Genomic DNA, 18,241 nt, shown 5'->3' with positions numbered 1-18,241 from the left:
TGTCTCAGCCCAAAAGCCGCGGAAGCTTGTCTCAACTTGATGAGCTAGGGATTAGCTTTCGGGTTGAATGGGAATAATGAGGGATGAGGATGCGGCCAGTCGATTGTGAGTTTCGCTGTAAAATTCACAAAGCCCTTTTTATGGCGCCATGGTTAGGTAAGTTGTGGTTGACAGACAAAGCGGAGAGACAAAAGAATTGAACAAAGCAAGAGACGAGATAGGCAAGTGATGCAGCTGGAAGCTTAGTTCTCCGTAGGTCGGAGCTGGGTTGGCTATGGGTCAGGTAAGGAAGCTTGAGGGATATGGGGATGTTGTCAATCCTTTTGGGTCCTTTTATCTTGTGACTTGTGGTGAGGGAATCACCAGCCCAAGATTTTTGATGGATGAGTGTAGGTGATGTCGTTGATGGATGATGAATGACTCTTTCGGCCAGGGCAATCGCGGTTCGCCGCACTGGGCGATTCCAGTCCCCAGCTGTTCGGACTGCCTCCTAAGTGGACCAGACCTTGCCTTTTGAAGGAAGTGGGTCTGGATATAGAAGCTGATTGGACAGCTACAATCCAAAGCTCAACGTCAACTTGTTCCAAGTTCAGGCATGTCTCCCCGACTTTCATCTCCCAAAACATTCAAAAGGCTTCATCCATTGATGGTTGTGAGATTCAACTCCAACCATAATTTACAAGATAAAAAATAGCAACTCTGAACCCTGGTTGAACCCTGGTCCGCATAACAACTCTGACTCGTCTCAGACAGTCGTCCTCAACCATCATGACTTGACCAGTGTACTCTGTACATCAAAACAAGCTGCAACCTCAAACCACCCTCATCATCACCACCGACCTCCTGACGCACTCGACCAACTCAGCACAACCCGATCCATCCCTCCTCAACCCCTCAACCAATTACTACAATGGCGGACGATATCACCCCCTTAGCCTCCCTCTCCCTCACCCACGTCTACTACGTACGACATCCCCCCCTGACCACATCCGTCCTCAAACTCAACTAACCACCTCCCCCGGCTTTCCCTACCGCAGAACCCATCAGACCCGATATCCATGGTCTGCGCCTTCCTATCCCTCCTACCACAAGCCCTCTGCGTCGTCTACGCCACTCTCCTCTGGTCCACCCGCGAGGCCGAGGTCCTGCTCATGTTCGCCGGCCAGCTCGCTTGCGAGGCCATCAACTTCGTCCTCAAGCGTCTCATCAAAGAGGAGCGCCCGCGGTTAATTGTCGTTGGCAATACCGAGGGTGGCGGCGGCGTGGCCGTTGGGAAAGGCTACGGCATGCCCAGCTCGCACGCGCAGTTCACCGCTTTCTGGGCCGTCGCGCTGAGTTTGTTTTTGCTGATCCGGCATCGGCCGCTGGGAGCCGCGAGGGTGACGACCGCCGATGCCGCGAGGAAGGATGACGAGGGTCGGGAGACGAACGAATCAACCTTCTCCCCCCGCCCTGGAAGGTTTGCGGCGCTCAATGCCAGCATCGAAAAGTATCAGCATTCTCCTTGGTCTTTGGCACAACGGGCGGTGGTGAGCGCCGGCGCCATCATCGTGGCGGCCGCTGTTGCCGGGAGCAGGGTATATCTGGGCTACCACACCGTCCGGCAAGTGGTCGCAGGCAGTGTGGCGGGGGCTGGATGCGCCGCAGCCTGGTTCGCTGTTACGTATCTGATGCGTGAGACGGGTATGTTGGCCTGGGCGCTGGAGCTGCCACTCGCGAGGTGGTTCCGGCTGCGGGATCTGGTGGTGGGTGAGGACTTTTGCCAGGCGGGCTGGGAGAAGTGGGAGGTGCGCAGGCAAGCGGCATTGGAAGAGGAGAGGAGAAGGTTAAGGGAAAAGGAGAAGAAAGCACAGTGAGGTCTCAACACCTATTATTATTACACCTTATCTACAAGGCATGGAGGGCTTCGCTCCTAGGTATCGTAAGTAATACTACATCCATACAATTACAAATAGAGTTCGCTCTTCGGCCCCAGATCTGGTCGTATACCCACGCCATTACCTCCCGTGTTCATTTCCTTCTTTTCAATATCCGCGTCTCGGCTCATACGATTCATACACTACCCCATTCGACTGGTAGGGGCTGGCGTTGGAATGGCTTGGGTAGTAAGGGCTGACGTTAGAAGGGCTCGCGTGGTAAGGGCTAGAGTTGTAAGGGCTGGCATCGTAAGGGTTAGTGTTGTAGGAGCTGGCGCTGTAGGGTGTCGTCCGCTTCGGGGACGAATCCATCTCGTAATCCTCTCTGTTGTACGGACTCGAGCCATCACCCAATCCTCCGTATCCACCACGTCCCTGGCCGGTACTGTCTCCCACAGCGGTCTGAGATGTCTCGAGACTCTGTGGAGTTGGATGCTCTGGCAGCGCGTTGGGGTTCGGGACGTCGTCGACGGTATTTGTGCGATTCCGGCCAAACAGACTACCGAACCAACCCTTCCGATGATCCTCCGGCTCCTCTCCGGCAACACCACTACCGGGCTGCAACTTGTTGGCCTTCCGCAAAACTCTCTTACGCTGGCGAACGATCGCCACGCTGAGGAAAGGCGACAAGGCAAGTAGAACGCTGAGAAATGATTCGGGTTAGACCTTTGATCGAAACGACAGCAAGAAGCAAGAGCACTCACATGGCTATACAGGCCGTGATCAAGCAGGCCTTCTGCATCCGACACGCCGGCCCCAACCCCGGCAACGACTCCGACCCCTCCCCTGCACCTTCGGTCCCCTCCGTCCTGACGTTCGTCTCAGCGTTCCCGCTCCCGAACACGGTATTAACCTCGCCGCTGCACGACCCCGACCCTCCCCGGTTGGCCACGGCAACGTAGATGAACGCGGCGCCGAACAGCACATCAAACACCATCGTCACAAATGTCGGAACCGAGCGGCCGGGGAAACGCCAGAGCAGGAAGCCGGCGATGAGCGCGTAGCCGACCGCTGAGCCCGAGATGCCCTCGACGGCGCGCACCCAGTTGCCGATGGTCAGGCTGTTGCTGGAGAGAGTGGCGAGGAAGTAGGAGAAGAGGCAGAGATTGACGACGGCGCATAGGCCGTGCAGGACACGGATTAGAAGTTGGAGGGAATAGAGGGAGGCGAAGCCCCTCCCGAATTCGGGATGTCTCATGGTGATCTCTGTTGGTTGCGTGTGATAGAGATGGGGGTTTGTTGTTGTTGGTCGTTAAAGTCGCCGTTTAACTAGGTGTTGTCGTTTGTGGTTGTTGGGAGTTGTTGTTTCGGTGTTGGCAGAGGAGGTGACAAGAAATGGGTGTTTCCAAAGATGGATCGGCGTGAGCGAGTGGATCGAGGTCGGCGCTTGATCAAGTGCCGTTTAGGTTATTGGCATATCGAGCCAGCTTTTCAAGGAGCGACTCAAAAGGGTTCAGAGGGAAAAAAAGATGAGAGGGAGGGAACCAAACTTGGAAGTTGCACATGCCGAGGTTGAGGGTGGATGCAGAAGTAGAAGTACCTGAAGTAGAAAAGTAAACAAAACTAAACAGGAAGGCTGTCGGGGGCACAGCAACGAAGCACACGTCACCCAGCTAAAACTGCCAAACAGCAACCGCGCATGACAGCTTACTATGTACCTGTCCAGAATGGCGGAGCGCCAGCATGTGGAGAAGTTGTCCCCAACATTGGCCACCACCTTGTCGAGCGAAAGACATGAAGTTGATCGGCGCCAAGAAGCCTACAGGTGGCTGCGGTGTGCATACCCGAGTCTGGCTAATATTTTGTTTCTTGCAAACCCAAGGTTTGTTGGGCTACACAATCAGGTCCTTTCTTCCTTGCCTCGTGCAACTTGGTTCTCAAGTTTCTCCCAGGACTTCACAAACAACAACTGCCCGTCTGTCGAAATCGATCGATTCGTTTTGTCGTCTGATCCACAACCAACTGTGGCTGCGCCCCTGCCGAGAAACTGAGATGACGAAGGCTGGCGAGAGGCTCATGTGACGTCACTAGCAGCCGGTGGCGTCCTCCCGGCCGCGAAGTTGCAGCCACACTTCTGGTGGCTTGACCTCTTGGCGTTAGTGGTTTTTGTGGGGGTCCTGCCAAGATGCCAAGAAACTCAATCCGGCCCGGGCCGGGGCTCCGGACAGACCACCTCAGGCACCGAGCTGGTATCCAGGTGGGGACGGATAGGCAGCGACCTCTTCCTGGAGGATAGACACACCATCTGTTGGGTGAGGACATGGAGGGACTTGAGACTTCCAACTCAATACAAATACCTGTTTGTCGTCGTGGCAGGAATGCGGGACTCTTGTCTCGTTGGTTCATCTCTTCTCCGTCAATCTGGAATCGACACATCTTGTTCCTCTGCCTTACACCATCCTCCAGATCGTCCTGACATCGGTGCCATTCCAGCCACAACTTCACATTCTTCATGAATCTCCTACGAGATCTCTAGAAGGTTGATATGAAGTATTCGTCTGGAATTTAACCTGGAAGCTTGCGATTGCCTCACCAGGTTGTTGATGCTGTCATCTCAATGGGGACCATACACCGGAGGATGAGCCTCAGGCCCATCCGAGATCCTCAAATTGTACACAATGGGGATGTTCCTCATCTGAAGGTTGAGCCGCAATGCGGTATCTGCGCTCAATACATTTTTCGCCATGAGCGTGTCGTTGCAAGTACTTCCACCCCCCATTCCCTATGTCCTTTCCTCCTCTTCCCTGTCTGTATCCCCCTAGGTGCTAAAAAGCCGCTTGGCAGTTTATGGGATCGATGACTCAACGTCCTTCCGTGGACTTACCCAGCCCTTTGCATTCTGTTGCTTCAATGCCTACGGCTCTGCGAACATTGATGGCTATGACTTGTGTCGTTGGATAAACTGCCTGGTTTGTCCCAGTTCACCCGAGTTCATCGCCATCCATTACGACTGTTTCGAAATCTTCCGGCAGCGATGTTCTGCTCCGGATCTCCATGACCGCCTCTGGCTCGCTTCCGCATGGAGACGTCCATGGTTCAATGCCAAACCTCTCTGGCTTGAAAGCCCTAGGGTGGACCTGTCCACACTGTGTACTATCTCCCATCTGAGCGGATTCCCACGACTGCACGAGCTACCACTTGAGCTTCTCGACATGATCCGGAGTTACTGTCCGCATGCCTTGTTATGGAGATGCATTTCGGCACTCCAGCTGGCCGCCCAACTTTCATCCGCCACCGGTATCCAGCCCCCTGCCACGATTCCCCTCACCGAAATCCACTCATGGTCGCGCGATGGGACACTCAAGTTGGTTGAGCATTGCGGCGTATCCCACCCTATCTTGAGGTTTACTCTTGACTCTGCTGGCATCAGCAAGCTAGAACGGCTTCCCGAGCGTCCGCAGTACACGGGAGAGTGTACCAGCCAAAATGCTTATATGGTTATGCATCAAAACGAAGTGTCCACAGTGTCCGTGCAGCTCAAGGTAAGCAATCACCCTGGCCCTCATGGTCCCAACAATATCTCACCAGTGAATAGGGAGGCTATATGCGCTTGGTGGTGCCGGGAGACATGCTCATGTGGGGACACACGTTTCATATATGGAACACTCCGGCACCGCCAAACCTCGAACTCTCTAGACGTCATCAAGTTGCTGAAACGAAGCGCCGAACCGTACACGCGATCGAGTTGAGTGAGATTACCGGACTCACTTTCTTTTACACACAGGAACGCCTGAGGAGAATTCGTGTTCACAGGTCCAACCAGTCCTCTGACCTAATAGACGACTGCGGCCGAGCTCTCGTCAATGAAGAGTGGCTATCTCCAGTCTGGATTCATCTACCTATATCAAAGCAAGATCCCATCATCTATCTGGGCATCGGGGTTCCCGATACCCCATTCATCAGAGGGAACATTGAGGGTCTTCTGGTCAAAACCAAGCTTGGCGGAACCGTCTATATCGGGAAGGCGGGCCAACGTTTTGGCCAGGATGTTGTCACCCTCTATAAGCTGGGTGCTTCGCCGTCGCTAACGCTTATTTATGGGGAAGAATACCAAGATTTCGGTGGGCCGCTCCTTGCTGGATACTCTCGGGCGCCGGAAGAAGAAGAACCAGAACCTCCGTTTCCGGAGCGATCCTCCTTCCCATGGCCCCCGGAATGCCGGGCATTAGGGCCCTTCCCCCAATACTATTCCTGGGCCCCGCTAAATGACGTCTCGACGGCACGCGTCTTTTACGACGAAAACACTGGGGATTGCCAGCATTATCTTCTCCTACCATAATGGCTCTGTTCGAGCCGTGGGCCAGTGTCGACTTCAAGTCGACCCATCAGTTGAAATCCGCCAGCCTTCCCGAGTTTGCTTCCGAATCGAGTCGCGTGTGGAGACACACCCGGAGCGCTACGAGCGCCGCGACCCCAACCACCCATCCTACGCTCGAATCAGCGTCGTCACGGGGCGCATCCTCACTCCGACTTGGCGTTCTGTGCGGGTGAGGTTTCATCAAGCATCCGATGCCGTTGAGGCAGCGGACAAGGAAGACTGGAAATGTCACGAGATGAAGGGGATCCTCAAGTTCTGGGTCACCTTTGACCAGGCTTACATGGATATTGTAGATAGTTGAGCCTCGCAGACTGGGAAACATCTCGAGAAAGAGGATTCTGGATTTCGGTGAACGCTCTCGTCGGCCACACCCGTGGGCCATTGCAAGGAGGAATGGCACACCAGGTAGACCAAATCAAATTGGGTACTTTGTCTTGCCATGTACTCTTAGACCTACCTCTTATGTAACGGCTGGCGGGATTGATAGGACTCAACTCTTCATGGTTCAGGTTCTTGATACCTCTCCTCACACATTGCCCAACTAAATTGACCGCCATGGCCCTGAGAAGGGCAGAACGGTGTATGACCGCTGCCTTGCTACTCTCGCCACCAAACCCGCTGTTCGTGGCGCAAGGCTTCTGGCTTGAACAAATTCTTGCCCCAAGTTAGTTCAACGTAACTATAGCATTGATCTGAATAACTGCACTGGTGGTATCAAATCTGTAGAATAGCAACAGAATGGAAGACAACAAAGTATCCGACTCGTCCTACCACTTCCCATCAACCTAATCCCGAACCTCCACGTCAACACATTCTCGCCACTTCCCACCTCCTTCCGAGAAACTAGCAATAAACCCCTCTTCAAACTGGCTGCTTCGCCCCCTCCACACACCTCCCCTCACCCGTGTAGCACGCCACCTTCAACTTATCACTCGCCTCGCCCACCCACGCCGTGAACCCCTTCTTGTCGTCAATCGCCGTCGGAACAACCCAGTTCTGCCTCCTCACGTCCCACACGCTGACATCCTTCCTCGTCAACGTCAGCTTCAGCTCCTGGCTCTCGCCCGGCTGGAGCTCCTTGGTCTTCTCGAAATCCCGGAGCTGCAGTACGGGGGTATCGTACTCGATCCCCTCCGGGAACTGCAGATACAGCTGCGCCGAGGCTTTCCCGGGCCTCTTGCCCGTGTTGGTGACGCGCACCGTCACCTCGTATGCCACGTCCCAGAGCGCGGGGTTGCCGCCCTCGCCGCCGCCGGCGGGAGGGAAAGACGCGCGCTGCACGGTGGAATAGCCGGGAGGGTAGGGGTAAGTTTTGGACTTGCTCGTGCCGATGGCGTGGGCGGCGTCGGCGTCGGATTTGGACAGCCAGGGGTAGAGGTAGCGCCAGATCCTGGAGAAGCCTGCAGGCTCGTAGGCTTCGCTGGCGGGCGGGATGTCGGTGGAGTATTTAGCGACGACCGAGGCGGGCCTGGTGGCTGGCGGGGCTGGCGGGGTGACGGAGAGGGGGGTAGTGATGGCGCGGATTGTGGCATTGGTGAAGGAGAAGCTGGTGTAGCTCAAGCCGTGGCCGAAGGCGAAGCGGGGCTGAATCGAGTGCTTTTGCAGGTAGCGGTAGTCGATGTAGAGCCCTTCGGAGTAGGTGTCTTGGACTTGGCCCCAGGTGAAACCCTTCAGGTTGGCGATGCTGTCGGGCAGGTCGGAGGCCTTGCGAGTGATGGAGTAGGGGAGGTGGCCACTCGGCGAGACGCCGCCGAAGAGGACGTTGGTCAGAGACTCGCCGGCTTCTTGGCCGGGAAGGTGGGCAAAGAGGACGGCTTTGACCGAGGGAAGTTCAATCCACGGCTCAAGGTCCAGGGGACCAACCGTATGCACGACGACGATTACGTTCTTGAATTTCTCAGCCACCTTCTGCACGAGCTTGTCACCGTCGTGCCATGCCCTCAGCTTGGCCGAGTCGCGGTCGCCATGGTTGCCCTCGACTGTCAGCGTATTCTCTCCCGAGTCGGAGCTGATGAACACCATAGCAACCTCGTCATCCTCCGGCGTGCCAAAGAACCACGGGAAACTGTCCGTGTTGTAGAACTTGACGTCGGGGACGCGCTTGCGGATGGCTCCGATGGGATCGTCCATGTATGGATAGTCCGCGATACCCGAGCCCCAACCCATGCCAAGAGTGCCTTTGTTACAAGCCCGTGCTAGGCAGGAGTTGGGCCCATCGGGGTTGACCTGGGCGTCAGTGCCGAAGACGCTGAGCTTGCCGCCAGTAAGGTCCCCAGCGTCCAGAGGCAAGAGGCTGTCGTTATTCTTGAGCAGCGTGATGGCATCTTGAGCCACCTGGCGGGCGACAAGATAGTGATCCTCCTGGACGTTGACGAACCAATTCACCTGACCGCTGGGAGAAAAAAGGGCGCCGGGGTACAGGGGCCCGTCACGGCTGCGAGTGTTGGACGAGAAGTTGGGCCGTGGGTGGTTCTTATCCTGCCCAAACTTGTACCAGGTGGCCACAACGCGCGTGGCCATGTCGTTCAGTCTGTCTACAGGCACGGAGCCGTTCAGGACGGCACGAGTCAGCTCGTACTGCCACAGACTGTTACCAAACAAGGGAATGTTTGTATCGCCTGGCATGTTGAGGTCAAGACCGGCCAGAGCCGAGCTCACGCCTGAGATGTGACTGAGCCAGTCCGACATGACCAATCCCTGGAAGCCGAGTTCATCTTTGAGAATGCCATTAATGAGATAACTGTTCTGGGAACAAGCGGAGCCATTTACGGCATTGTAGGCCGTCATGGCGGCTCCCACTCCAGCACGAACTGCCTCCGCGAAGGGCCAGAGGTAGAGCTCATGCAGAGTACGGTCGTCTGAAGGCTTTGTCAACCGAGGCGCTTCTTCTGGTTGGAACTAGGTTATACTCACCAATGTTGGCGCTGTAACCCTCCTGAAAAATATGGTACATGCGGTACATCTCCTGCTCATTGCCGACAAGGTGCTTAATGGTGGCAATAATGCCCTGCTCCTGAACGCCGCGGATGTGCAGAGCAGCGGCCTTGCCCTGGAGCACCGGGTCGGAGCCAAAGCCCTCCCAGTTCCGGCCGCCCAAGGGCTTGCGGCCGAGGGGCCCAACCGAAGGACCCAAGTGAATATTGGCGCCCTTGCCGCGGAACTCCTTGCCGATCGCGACGCCTCGGGCATACATCAACTGCTTGTCCCAGGTGGCACCGGTGGTAATGCCAGCGGGAAAAGCCGTGACATTGTCGGCGGAGGCGACGCCGAGAGCGCTGTCTTGGAGGCAGAGCTGGGGGAAGCCGAGACGATCCACACTCCCGGTATTTCCTACACAGGGTCTACATGGTTTGTCAGCGGGCTGTCTTCGAATATCAATTGACAATTGGGCGATCCAATCTCCTCGGTACTGACCCTGCCGCCGTTGTCAGTAATCAGAATGCAACTGGCGGACGCCGCAAAAGGAAATTCTGAGGAGTACGTACCCATATAAATGCCAACGCCTGATGTGATGTTCACCTTCTCAGCCAGCGTCATCTGCGACACCAGTGCATAGGCTTTTTCGTAGGCCTCGCGCCACGAGCTGACCCAACCGCCATGGGGCGCGGGGTAGTAGGAAGCAGCATGATACCCTTGAGGAACAGGATCGCGGGGCTCGACAACGCGGGCAAAGGAGACGGGCGTCAAGGAGCCCAGGGCGAGCCAGAGGCATACGGTGGCAGTGTGATGACCCATGTTGGCGGCACCGTCAGATGTCCTCGAGATCCAGACGGTCGCTCACCTTTTTCATGGGCTCTGGCAGTTCGAGGTGAAGGAGTCGCGGAGGCTCAAGATGATGGAAGGAACACAGGCATCATGGCCAACCGGCATCCGCACTTGCCATGGCCTTAATACTCTATCAACAAGCAGTGACATTCTTCTGGTTCGATTTCGGTACAGACGGGATGGTGGATAGGATAGGAGATCCGTTCCGACCGGAGTAGCATACGGCACATGACAGCCGAGAGAGGGGCCGAAGAGAGGTGACGTTCAGATTTCCAACCGAGAGATTGGAGCGCTTCGTGAGCAAATCACGGCGGACGAGCCGGCCCTCCAAGACTTGCGGCTGCAACGCCACAACGGACAGTCCAACCGGATTCGCCATGGCCTCATCTTGTGCGATCGCTGCTGAGTTGAGGACGAGTGAACACCGACTTGGCCTGATATAAGCGGACTAATCTGGGAGTTTTGATGTTCATGTTCACAAGGGTTGGGTGTTTTGGCTGAGCGGAGACCAAGCAGTCAGGCCGATGCTGAGGGTGACATAGAGTGGCTTTCTGGACTGCGCTGAGGCGCAGAAGCGGAGAGCCGCAAATGCCGAGACAGGGACGCAACGGTAGACGGGGGAGGTACGTATGAAGTTGTATTCGCGCGCCCATGGGCACCATGCCGAGGCTATCCACCGTTGGTGGTAGGGCTTAGATAATAATGAGATCTCACGATGGACGGAGGGCAGGGGTTGCACGACCGCCCGTCGTGCTCACAGTTCCGCAAAGCCACGCGACCCTCTCACGGCGCGCAGCTAGGGCTTTTGTGTTAACCGTGGACGTCCGTGTCCACGATCTGGCTTTACAATGAAGGACTGGCGAACCCCGAATCGATTTTTCTCGCAGTTCCCATGACGTCGATCATGTCCAAGATGGTAGGGCGGGAGGAGCCAGCCCTTTTGTGCACAACACATCGCTAAGAGGATATGTCTTGGCGCATAGTTGATCGACCAGAAGCGAGCTTATTTTTGCCAGTCAGTGAGGCGCAGTGCAGACTTTTGTTGGGACGTTTTGTGTTGTTGAGCGAGTCGAAGCATGAAGATGGGATGGCGGAAGCTTGAGAATTGGAGCGTGGGGGCATGGTAGAAACGGTTTCTTCCTGTTCTTGATGCTGTGATCCTATGCCGATCCTCTGCAATATTGAACGAGAAACGGGAGGAGAGATGCGAGAGCGAACCCTCGGGACCTTCCATTGGATTTTGGCTACCTTACTCGAGGAAGTACGTAATTCCGGGTTCTTTCCGTCCATCATTCCTCCACTTTGTTGTTTCCCCAGACTCGGGCCTGTCAAGGTGGTCTTTCCTTTGGTCATGTCTTCGCATTGTGTCACCCCGCATTGCGGAAGCGGCGGACCATCCACCAGAATCCGGGGAAGTCTCCGCTGGAGAGGTCAGTGTGTCGCTGTCAGCTGTCTTCCGCCATCTCAAAACGGCAGGTTCGAAGTCTATTATGTGTCCATGTGAGCGAACACATGTCAAAAAGAGCCCGCAACAATTGCTCAATTGCTGTAGCGGAAGGCGTTGATGCAGATGCGATGGAACACCCCGCACTCTGGGCACTTTGTGGAAGTGTTCCTTGCTTTGGAGCTCTTGTTCTTCTTCACGTGTTCCCTGCCCTCACCACCACATCGTGGCTGACCCGAACGCCGTCGATGTAACCCTCCACGGGAACCTTGCAGATTCCGGCATTTGGTCCAGGGGATTGTGACCTGCATGGGGGGCGCCTGTGGCTTGCCGCTGCAGGTCGACGCAGGGCCATGCTCTTCTCCATCCCACACCGTTGACGTTATCGGTCCCAACGCCAACTCGAGCGACGGAAAATCGACACTATGCCATCTTCAGGCCACAGCCAATATCCACGATTCCGAGATCGTACACCACTTCGTGCCTCCAGATGCACTGCACAGGCGAGCCGTACTGAATGTCACCCACCCAGCATCTGTGCGAGCCGTCCTGCTGGAGAAATCCTAACGTTGGCTAGCTCGACGCCTCGGACAAACCAAGGCCAGCGTGCAACAGCAGCTAGCGCACCTATGTTGGAGCGGTACCTTAACCACCCGATAGCGCCGTTTTGCCGGCAACACAACAAAGACCGAAATCCGCCTGCGTAGTAAGATGCTCACCACTGCTTCGACATCACAGTAAAGCAGAGCTCCCAAAGGATTCAGCTGTAAATTGGATCGGCTCATCCCGCCAGCGGCACGGCTTCTGGAAGCCTCTTGGAACCATCAATGCCACCTTGGACGACGGAAATTATGATCGATCCAGCGATGCCTTATCTCTGGATGCCGTCTGTGCACTCGCCCTCTTCCCTGCTTTCCTCTCTGTTGGAGTCGCCAAGCCAAGGGGCTCTTGATGGAATCCCCTTCCCCACACCCCAAACGCACCAACGTTGCTGCTGTCGACTTGTCAGCGGCCCTCTTCCAGACGCACCCTAGAACGCTACCCTCAGCGTCGCTAACGTGCGGCGTGCGGCCCGTTGCCCGGGTCCGATCTTACCCCTTCTCGGCCATGTCCGCCATGCAGGAGGGTTGCAAGCGCCTTGCCATGCCTCTTGGGAAAAGTGCTTGGGGGAATGATACACCGTCATCTCGTCTGCCCACACGTCTTCTCCCTCGGTGGTGTCATGGAGGTCTCTGGGGTCGAAAGACATATAAGATGCCCCGTCTCATCCACCTCATGGACCACGAGGTCTCCAGCCCCTCCACAGGTGTCACCCCTCTGAGACCATCTTGACCTGTCTCGGCCGTCAAGCTTGAGTTGTGTTCACTCGGTCCACTCTGCCAACCTTAACACAACCTCCCCCTAAACTCCCAACATCCCGAGACAGTCATCATGAAGTGTTTCCTTGTCACCTGCCTTTCCCTGGCCGGTCTGGCTTTTGCTGCCCCCAAGCCCAAGGCAGCAACCGTTGCTGGTGGTAAGTTGATTTCCGTCCCTCTCACTTCAACGTTGCTATTGCTGACAACTCCAAGGCGACATTACTCCGGCTCTGCTGCAAACCTTCCACAAGTACCTGCAATGGTCTGAAGCGGCGGGCTGCAACAACCAGAAGCCAGCTGGTGCGACCGTCACCTGCGAGCCTGGCCAGTGCTATCTGTTCGAGCCCCACAATGCTACCGTTGTCGCCTCCTTCAGGTTCGTTTCTAAATATATGCCTGCAAGGGTTACCAAGTTTGGCTAACGAAAGACTCGAGCAGCGGTGCCCTGCTCGACACGAGGGGCTTTGTCGGAGTCGACCATGTGGACAAGATCATTGTCGTCTCCTATCGGGGTACCACCTCAGTCAGGAACTGGATTGCCAAGTAAGATAGCTCCTCTCTGCTCTTAGTCCGAATCTCCTCCACTAACACAGAAAACAGCATCCTTTTCGCTCAAAGCTCCTGTGATCTGGTCAAGGGCTGTCTCGTCCACTCGGGCTTCTATGGCTCCTGGAACGAGGTCAAGTCGGCCACTCTGAACGCCGTCGCCCAGGCCAAGAAAGCCAACCCGACCTACAAGGTCATTGTCACGGGCTACTCCCTCGGCGCCGCTGTCGCCACCCTCGCTGCCGGCTACATCCGCAAGGCGGGCCACGACGCCGACCTGTACACGTACGCCTCGCCGCGCGTCGGCAACCTCGCCTTTGTCGAGTTCATCACCAACCAGCCCGGCGGCGAGTACCGCATCACCCACAAGGACGACCCCGTCCCCCGCCTGCCGCCCATGATCTTCAACTACCGCCACACCAGCCCCGAGTACTGGCTCCGCGAGAACGATGATGGCGTCGTCACCCCGGACGAGGTCACCTACTGCCCCGGCTACTCCAACACGGACTGCAACGGCAGCACGAGCGGCCTCGACGACACCAATCACGGCGGCTACTTCCAGATCATTACTGGCTGCGGCGTCCCCGTGATGCCCTGGAAGCGCGACCTCACCGATAAGGAGCTTCAGGAGAAGCTTGACTTCTGGGCGCAGCTGGATAGGGAGTATGCCAAGACTCTTCACGAGAACGGGCAGCAGTGAGGGGTCATTATGGGGTGACGGATGGTTTCTTGGATGGATGGCATGGGCACGATGTATGATTGCGATATGAATGACGATTAGTAATGGTCATACCATGGCTTGGGACGGTCTTTGTGTGTATTTATTCGCGCTTGGATATACCTAATGTATGACTACCTATTTCTGTATATGCCAAACTCCAGGCGACGGATTAGGCGTATACCTTTCTCCAAGTTTTGATGGTTCTACATAACTATGTACTGAAATTTGTGGCACCACCTCTGTTGTTTGTGTGTCGATGGGAATAGCTACCTAACTACCTGAATTATCTGCATGCAACATTTGTCTGCCCTTGATGATTCCCCTTCACCCCTACCCCCCTCCCTAACCGCCGCCGAAAAAGACTTAAACCACCCAACTACCAGCGCCAAACCGAAGCAGCATGGAAAACCAACACCCAACATGCAAATGATTCAACGACAACCAAGTGACACCAACAACCTTTTCCCCATTGTGTCTTGTGTGTAGTGTATGGGTTGGATGTATGCATATCCGCACAGCCCCTTCCAATTCTGCCTGACCTGAGCTACCTAAGAAAAGAAAAAAAGCTTCCCCTTTCACCTCCCATTTGCAGGACAGACCGGAGAGACTGAATGAAAGACGAAAAAAAAGAGCAAATGAGCAATCTGGAAATTGCCAAGGGGGTATAACGACGAAGAAAAGAGCAACGACCAGAAACAAGGAAAAAAGAAAATGCGGGATGGCTCTAAAACAGAAACCCAAACAACCCCAACCGGACCGCAGGTGATGCTGTGATGTGATGAAACCCCGAGAACCAAAACAAAACAAACAAGACGGGAAAAAAGGAGAGTAAGAAAACAGAGATGCCATGTCCCCATCCACAGACCACCAGATTATCTGGTCCTTTCCCTTCCTTTCCTTTCCTTCTATCCTGACCCCGGACCCCGGACCCCTAACACCTTGCCTCCGGATCCATCCATCCTTTCCGTCCCGGATGATTGTATGCCCTCCCTTCCCATCCGTTCAATCCCCTTACACCAGTCCATTTCCCCGAGTCCAAACTGCAACTGAAATGTGGATGTGTTAAATACCATCAACTCCTTCAACAAAAAATACCAGCCTTCCTCAGCCGAAACCGCCCGCCCCCCCCGTCCCGTATTCCCAGTCAAACAATCCAACCAAAACACCACCACCATACCACTTCATGCAAGAAAATCAGAGCGCCTTCCGGAACACCCTCTTGGTGCTGCCCACCTTGCCCATCTCCCCAAAGACCACGCCATTCGCGCCCGCCGGGCGGTCCATGAGGCTCGCCTCGAGCCCTCCGGCCGCCGGACCCGCAGCACCGCCTAGAACGCCAGACGCAAAGGCGGACGGGCCCAGAAATCCGGCACCGACGCCGGCCCCGGCAGAGCTGCTGACCCTCCGCTCGCCGCTCGCGATGCGCACTTTTTCAGTAACGCTCTGCACCCACGCGCGGCTCTCCTCGCTCATGCGGATCTGCTTGGCCCGGGGCCCCGCCATGCCGAGCGGCGGCGGGGTGACGGCGTCGACCCCCGCACCGCCAGGGGCCTCGTCATCTTCGATCCAGGCGCCGCCGCCCATGCTCATGCGAGAGCACGAGCGAGAGCGAGGGAACGACGATCCCGACGAGTCGTCCGAGGGCGGGGTAGCGTCGAGGCGGGTGCCGCCGGCGAGCGGGGTCTTGGGGCGAAGTGCGGGCGCAGGACCCGGGGTGGCAGCCGGGCCGCCAGGGGAGGCTTCATTCGCCGGCCGGCGCACCTTGCGCAGATTGAGCGGCGACATGGGCGAGTGGTTGTCCATGGCAGAAGACGGGCGGCTCGGGGGGGTCGACTCAACGGGGCGAACGGCACCGGGAGCGGGAATGTCCTTAACTTCGACTTTCTCTTCGGCGGCGGCACCAGGGGCAGCAGCGCGGCGGTGATGGAGGGCATACTCCTTCAGGTACTCTCCCAAATCAGCCCAGCCACCGCCAACGCGCACCATGACTCGTTCGCCTCGCTCACCGACGCAGCGGATGAAAAGCTTGATCGGGGCCTCGCCAGCGCGCGAGAGGTGGTAGAGCTTAATCTCCTGGTTGGGCCGCGAAGACCGCAACCGGGTGCGAGTCTGGGCCGGGGCCAAAGTGAACGAGGGGGTGGCAGAACGCGAATAGGCCGAGCGCATCGAAGTGTTGGACTGGCTCCTGGGGATCAGGTCCGGCCGCGAGCTCCTGCGCTTCGGCATTTTAAAATCTGGAGGGTTGAGGTTTACAGCGGGATTGGCAGTCAGTCGGATTTTAGCCGGCACTGACTCTAGAATCTCGCTGATTTGCTTTTGGAGCTGGGCGTCGACCATGCTGGTAGAGATGCTCAGCTCCTCGGTGGGAGTATTGGGTTCCGTGGGAAGGTCATAGTCATCCTCCACGAAAGATTGAGTTGTCGGAGTGCCGGGGACGCTCGGAAGGGCGGGCACCTCTCGGACGGTAGGCATTTCGCTGAAGCTGACCGAGAGCGACCTCGGAACGGACTGGAGAGATCCAAGTTTGGAAGGATGGTCAGAGGCCGGCGCGGTTTGGGGCCTGCGATCAGGAGTTCCGTTGTCGACAATGTCGCTGGAAAAAGAATCTGTAAGAGCATCATGAATGACTGTAGACGATTCGGATGCGTTGCTATCGCGTCTCCCGAGGCTAACACCTCCGGAGGACGCAGAGAGCTCTGAATCGGAGTTGGCGGATCCGCTGTCGGAGATGGCATCCTTATCCCGTTGAGAACGGAGAATGACGGGTGGTTGGAGGCCCTTCGGGGACTTCTCGAGCTTGTCGGTGTCACGGTCGGCTTCGGCCTTGGTCGTGTTCTGGTCCTCGGCAGTCGGATGAACCTTGATCTCCGGGGGCGCCTCGTTGGACTGGGCTTCGGAAGTCGAAGGGGCGGGCTGGACAGTGTTAGCCAAAGACGCGGGCGTGGTAGCAGACGCTGCCCTCACCAAATCAGCCTCCTTGAGCTTCCTCTCGCACGCCACAGTCCACTCGCCATATCCATGTTCCAAGGCGTCGACCCGATCAATCCAGTCCTCAGGCAAGGTGTCGGGCTGACCCTCGAGAACATCGAGCATGGCGTCAAGGTCGCGACCGGCCTTGGCTACCTTACTGCCAATGACGCATCGCATGAGATCATAGTCGGCACGGGTGAGTGTCGCGGATGGTGTACCCGACGTCTCAACCGCCGCCTGTTGGCCGTCAACGCCAAGGCCAACTGCATTCCAGCCAGACCGAAGAGCAGCCTCGGCATCGGCAAGAGATGTCATGAAGACAGGAATCTTCCGCAAAACAATCAAACGGAAGCTCCAGGCAGTCATCAAACGTGTCAGTTTGGAGAGGTTCGGCAGCGCTTGCACCGTCGTGGCCGTAACGAGAGCGCCCATGTCGTCGAGTTTCGCGATACTACTGAACGACGATCCAAATGGGCGGGAAGAGGCGGCCATGACGGGAGTGCCTGGGCGGGACAAGGGCAAGATGTGTTTGTTTAAAACGTGGGACTTGATCTCTTCAATGTTGAGCTCCTCCAGACCCCGCGAAATCTCGTCGATGCGCCTCTCATACTTCTCCACCTCGGCGGCCGGCAGACTACCCATGTACCCGCCGGCCGCACTCGAGGGCCGAGCATCAGAATTGAAGAGCTTCCTCCTCACTGCAGGCGTCTCGAAGCCACCGGAACCACCGTCGGTCGGCCATGGCCAGCTTGAAAGCTCCTCCAGCCACTCGCATATGCTGTTCGAGGCCATGGCAACGCGGAGGGCAAAGGCCTGCTCGGTCGGGGCAGCAGCATCCATGCAGGCCTTGAGGGCGCCCGAAGGGTTCCGGAGGGCATCGACGATGGTTCGCGGGGTGGTGAGGTAGGAGAGGAGGTCATCGTTCGTCGGTGGAATTATCGGGGGAGAGGTAGAAGAAGACCGCAGGTGGCGGCCGCGGGCCGGCACGTAATGCGAGGACATACGTGGTGTTGGCGCGGTGTCGTTCATGGTGGCTATGTCGTTGGGTTAAACGAGTGTCGTCTGTCAGTTTGTCGGTGTTGTAGTTGGCGTTGTCGATGTTGTTGTCGTCGTCTTCAGATATTTTCCTATGGCGGGGGGGTCAACCGCCCAACATGTTCTCTTTCTCGGCCCCCTCTTTCCGCTCGTCTTTTCCCCTTCTCT

At 56.6% G+C, this 18,241-nt stretch overlaps 7 protein-coding genes across 7 annotated transcripts; 4 read left to right on the top strand and 3 right to left on the bottom strand.

Moving 5' to 3' along the window:
- Nucleotides 1-910: 910 nt before the first annotated feature.
- VTJ04DRAFT_6299 (uncharacterized protein) lies at nt 911-1,856 on the top strand (the record flags this gene model as incomplete). The annotated part of the gene is made up of 2 exons (XM_069364504.1): nt 911-964; nt 1,038-1,856. The coding sequence occupies 2 exons, from the start codon at nt 911-913 to the stop codon at nt 1,854-1,856; spliced, it is 873 nt and encodes a 290-aa protein (XP_069218325.1).
- Nucleotides 1,857-2,024: 168 nt separating this feature from the next.
- VTJ04DRAFT_6298 (uncharacterized protein) lies at nt 2,025-3,114 on the bottom strand (the record flags this gene model as incomplete). Its single annotated transcript, XM_069364503.1, has 2 exons — nt 2,025-2,559; nt 2,621-3,114. The coding sequence occupies 2 exons, from the start codon at nt 3,112-3,114 to the stop codon at nt 2,025-2,027; spliced, it is 1,029 nt and encodes a 342-aa protein (XP_069218324.1).
- A 1,954-nt stretch (nt 3,115-5,068) lies between these two features.
- On the top strand, nt 5,069-6,195 carry VTJ04DRAFT_6297 (uncharacterized protein; the record flags this gene model as incomplete). Its single annotated transcript, XM_069364502.1, has 2 exons — nt 5,069-5,398; nt 5,452-6,195. The coding sequence occupies 2 exons, from the start codon at nt 5,069-5,071 to the stop codon at nt 6,193-6,195; spliced, it is 1,074 nt and encodes a 357-aa protein (XP_069218323.1).
- A 900-nt stretch (nt 6,196-7,095) lies between these two features.
- Nucleotides 7,096-9,969, bottom strand: VTJ04DRAFT_6296 (uncharacterized protein; the record flags this gene model as incomplete). Its single annotated transcript, XM_069364501.1, has 3 exons — nt 7,096-9,092; nt 9,148-9,564; nt 9,720-9,969. 3 exons carry the CDS (start codon nt 9,967-9,969, stop codon nt 7,096-7,098), a joined length of 2,664 nt encoding a protein of 887 aa, XP_069218322.1.
- A 2,425-nt stretch (nt 9,970-12,394) lies between these two features.
- Nucleotides 12,395-12,848, top strand: VTJ04DRAFT_6295 (uncharacterized protein; the record flags this gene model as incomplete). The annotated part of the gene is made up of 2 exons (XM_069364500.1): nt 12,395-12,602; nt 12,766-12,848. 2 exons carry the CDS (start codon nt 12,395-12,397, stop codon nt 12,846-12,848), a joined length of 291 nt encoding a protein of 96 aa, XP_069218321.1.
- A 26-nt stretch (nt 12,849-12,874) lies between these two features.
- On the top strand, nt 12,875-14,047 carry VTJ04DRAFT_6294 (uncharacterized protein; the record flags this gene model as incomplete). Its single annotated transcript, XM_069364499.1, has 4 exons — nt 12,875-12,959; nt 13,015-13,177; nt 13,240-13,344; nt 13,402-14,047. 4 exons carry the CDS (start codon nt 12,875-12,877, stop codon nt 14,045-14,047), a joined length of 999 nt encoding a protein of 332 aa, XP_069218320.1.
- Nucleotides 14,048-15,262: 1,215 nt separating this feature from the next.
- Nucleotides 15,263-18,067, bottom strand: VTJ04DRAFT_6293 (uncharacterized protein; the record flags this gene model as incomplete). The annotated part of the gene is made up of 2 exons (XM_069364498.1): nt 15,263-16,981; nt 17,033-18,067. The coding sequence occupies 2 exons, from the start codon at nt 18,065-18,067 to the stop codon at nt 15,263-15,265; spliced, it is 2,754 nt and encodes a 917-aa protein (XP_069218319.1).
- Between the last annotated feature and the right edge of the window lie 174 nt (nt 18,068-18,241).

This window comes from Mycothermus thermophilus, assembly GCF_041956435.1.
Source record: "Mycothermus thermophilus strain CBS 625.91 unplaced genomic scaffold VTJ04scaffold_4, whole genome shotgun sequence".
NCBI lineage: Eukaryota > Fungi > Ascomycota > Sordariomycetes > Sordariales > Chaetomiaceae > Mycothermus > Mycothermus thermophilus.
Note: the sequence above shows the minus strand (reverse complement) of the source record. Positions and strands in the feature narration are given on the sequence as shown.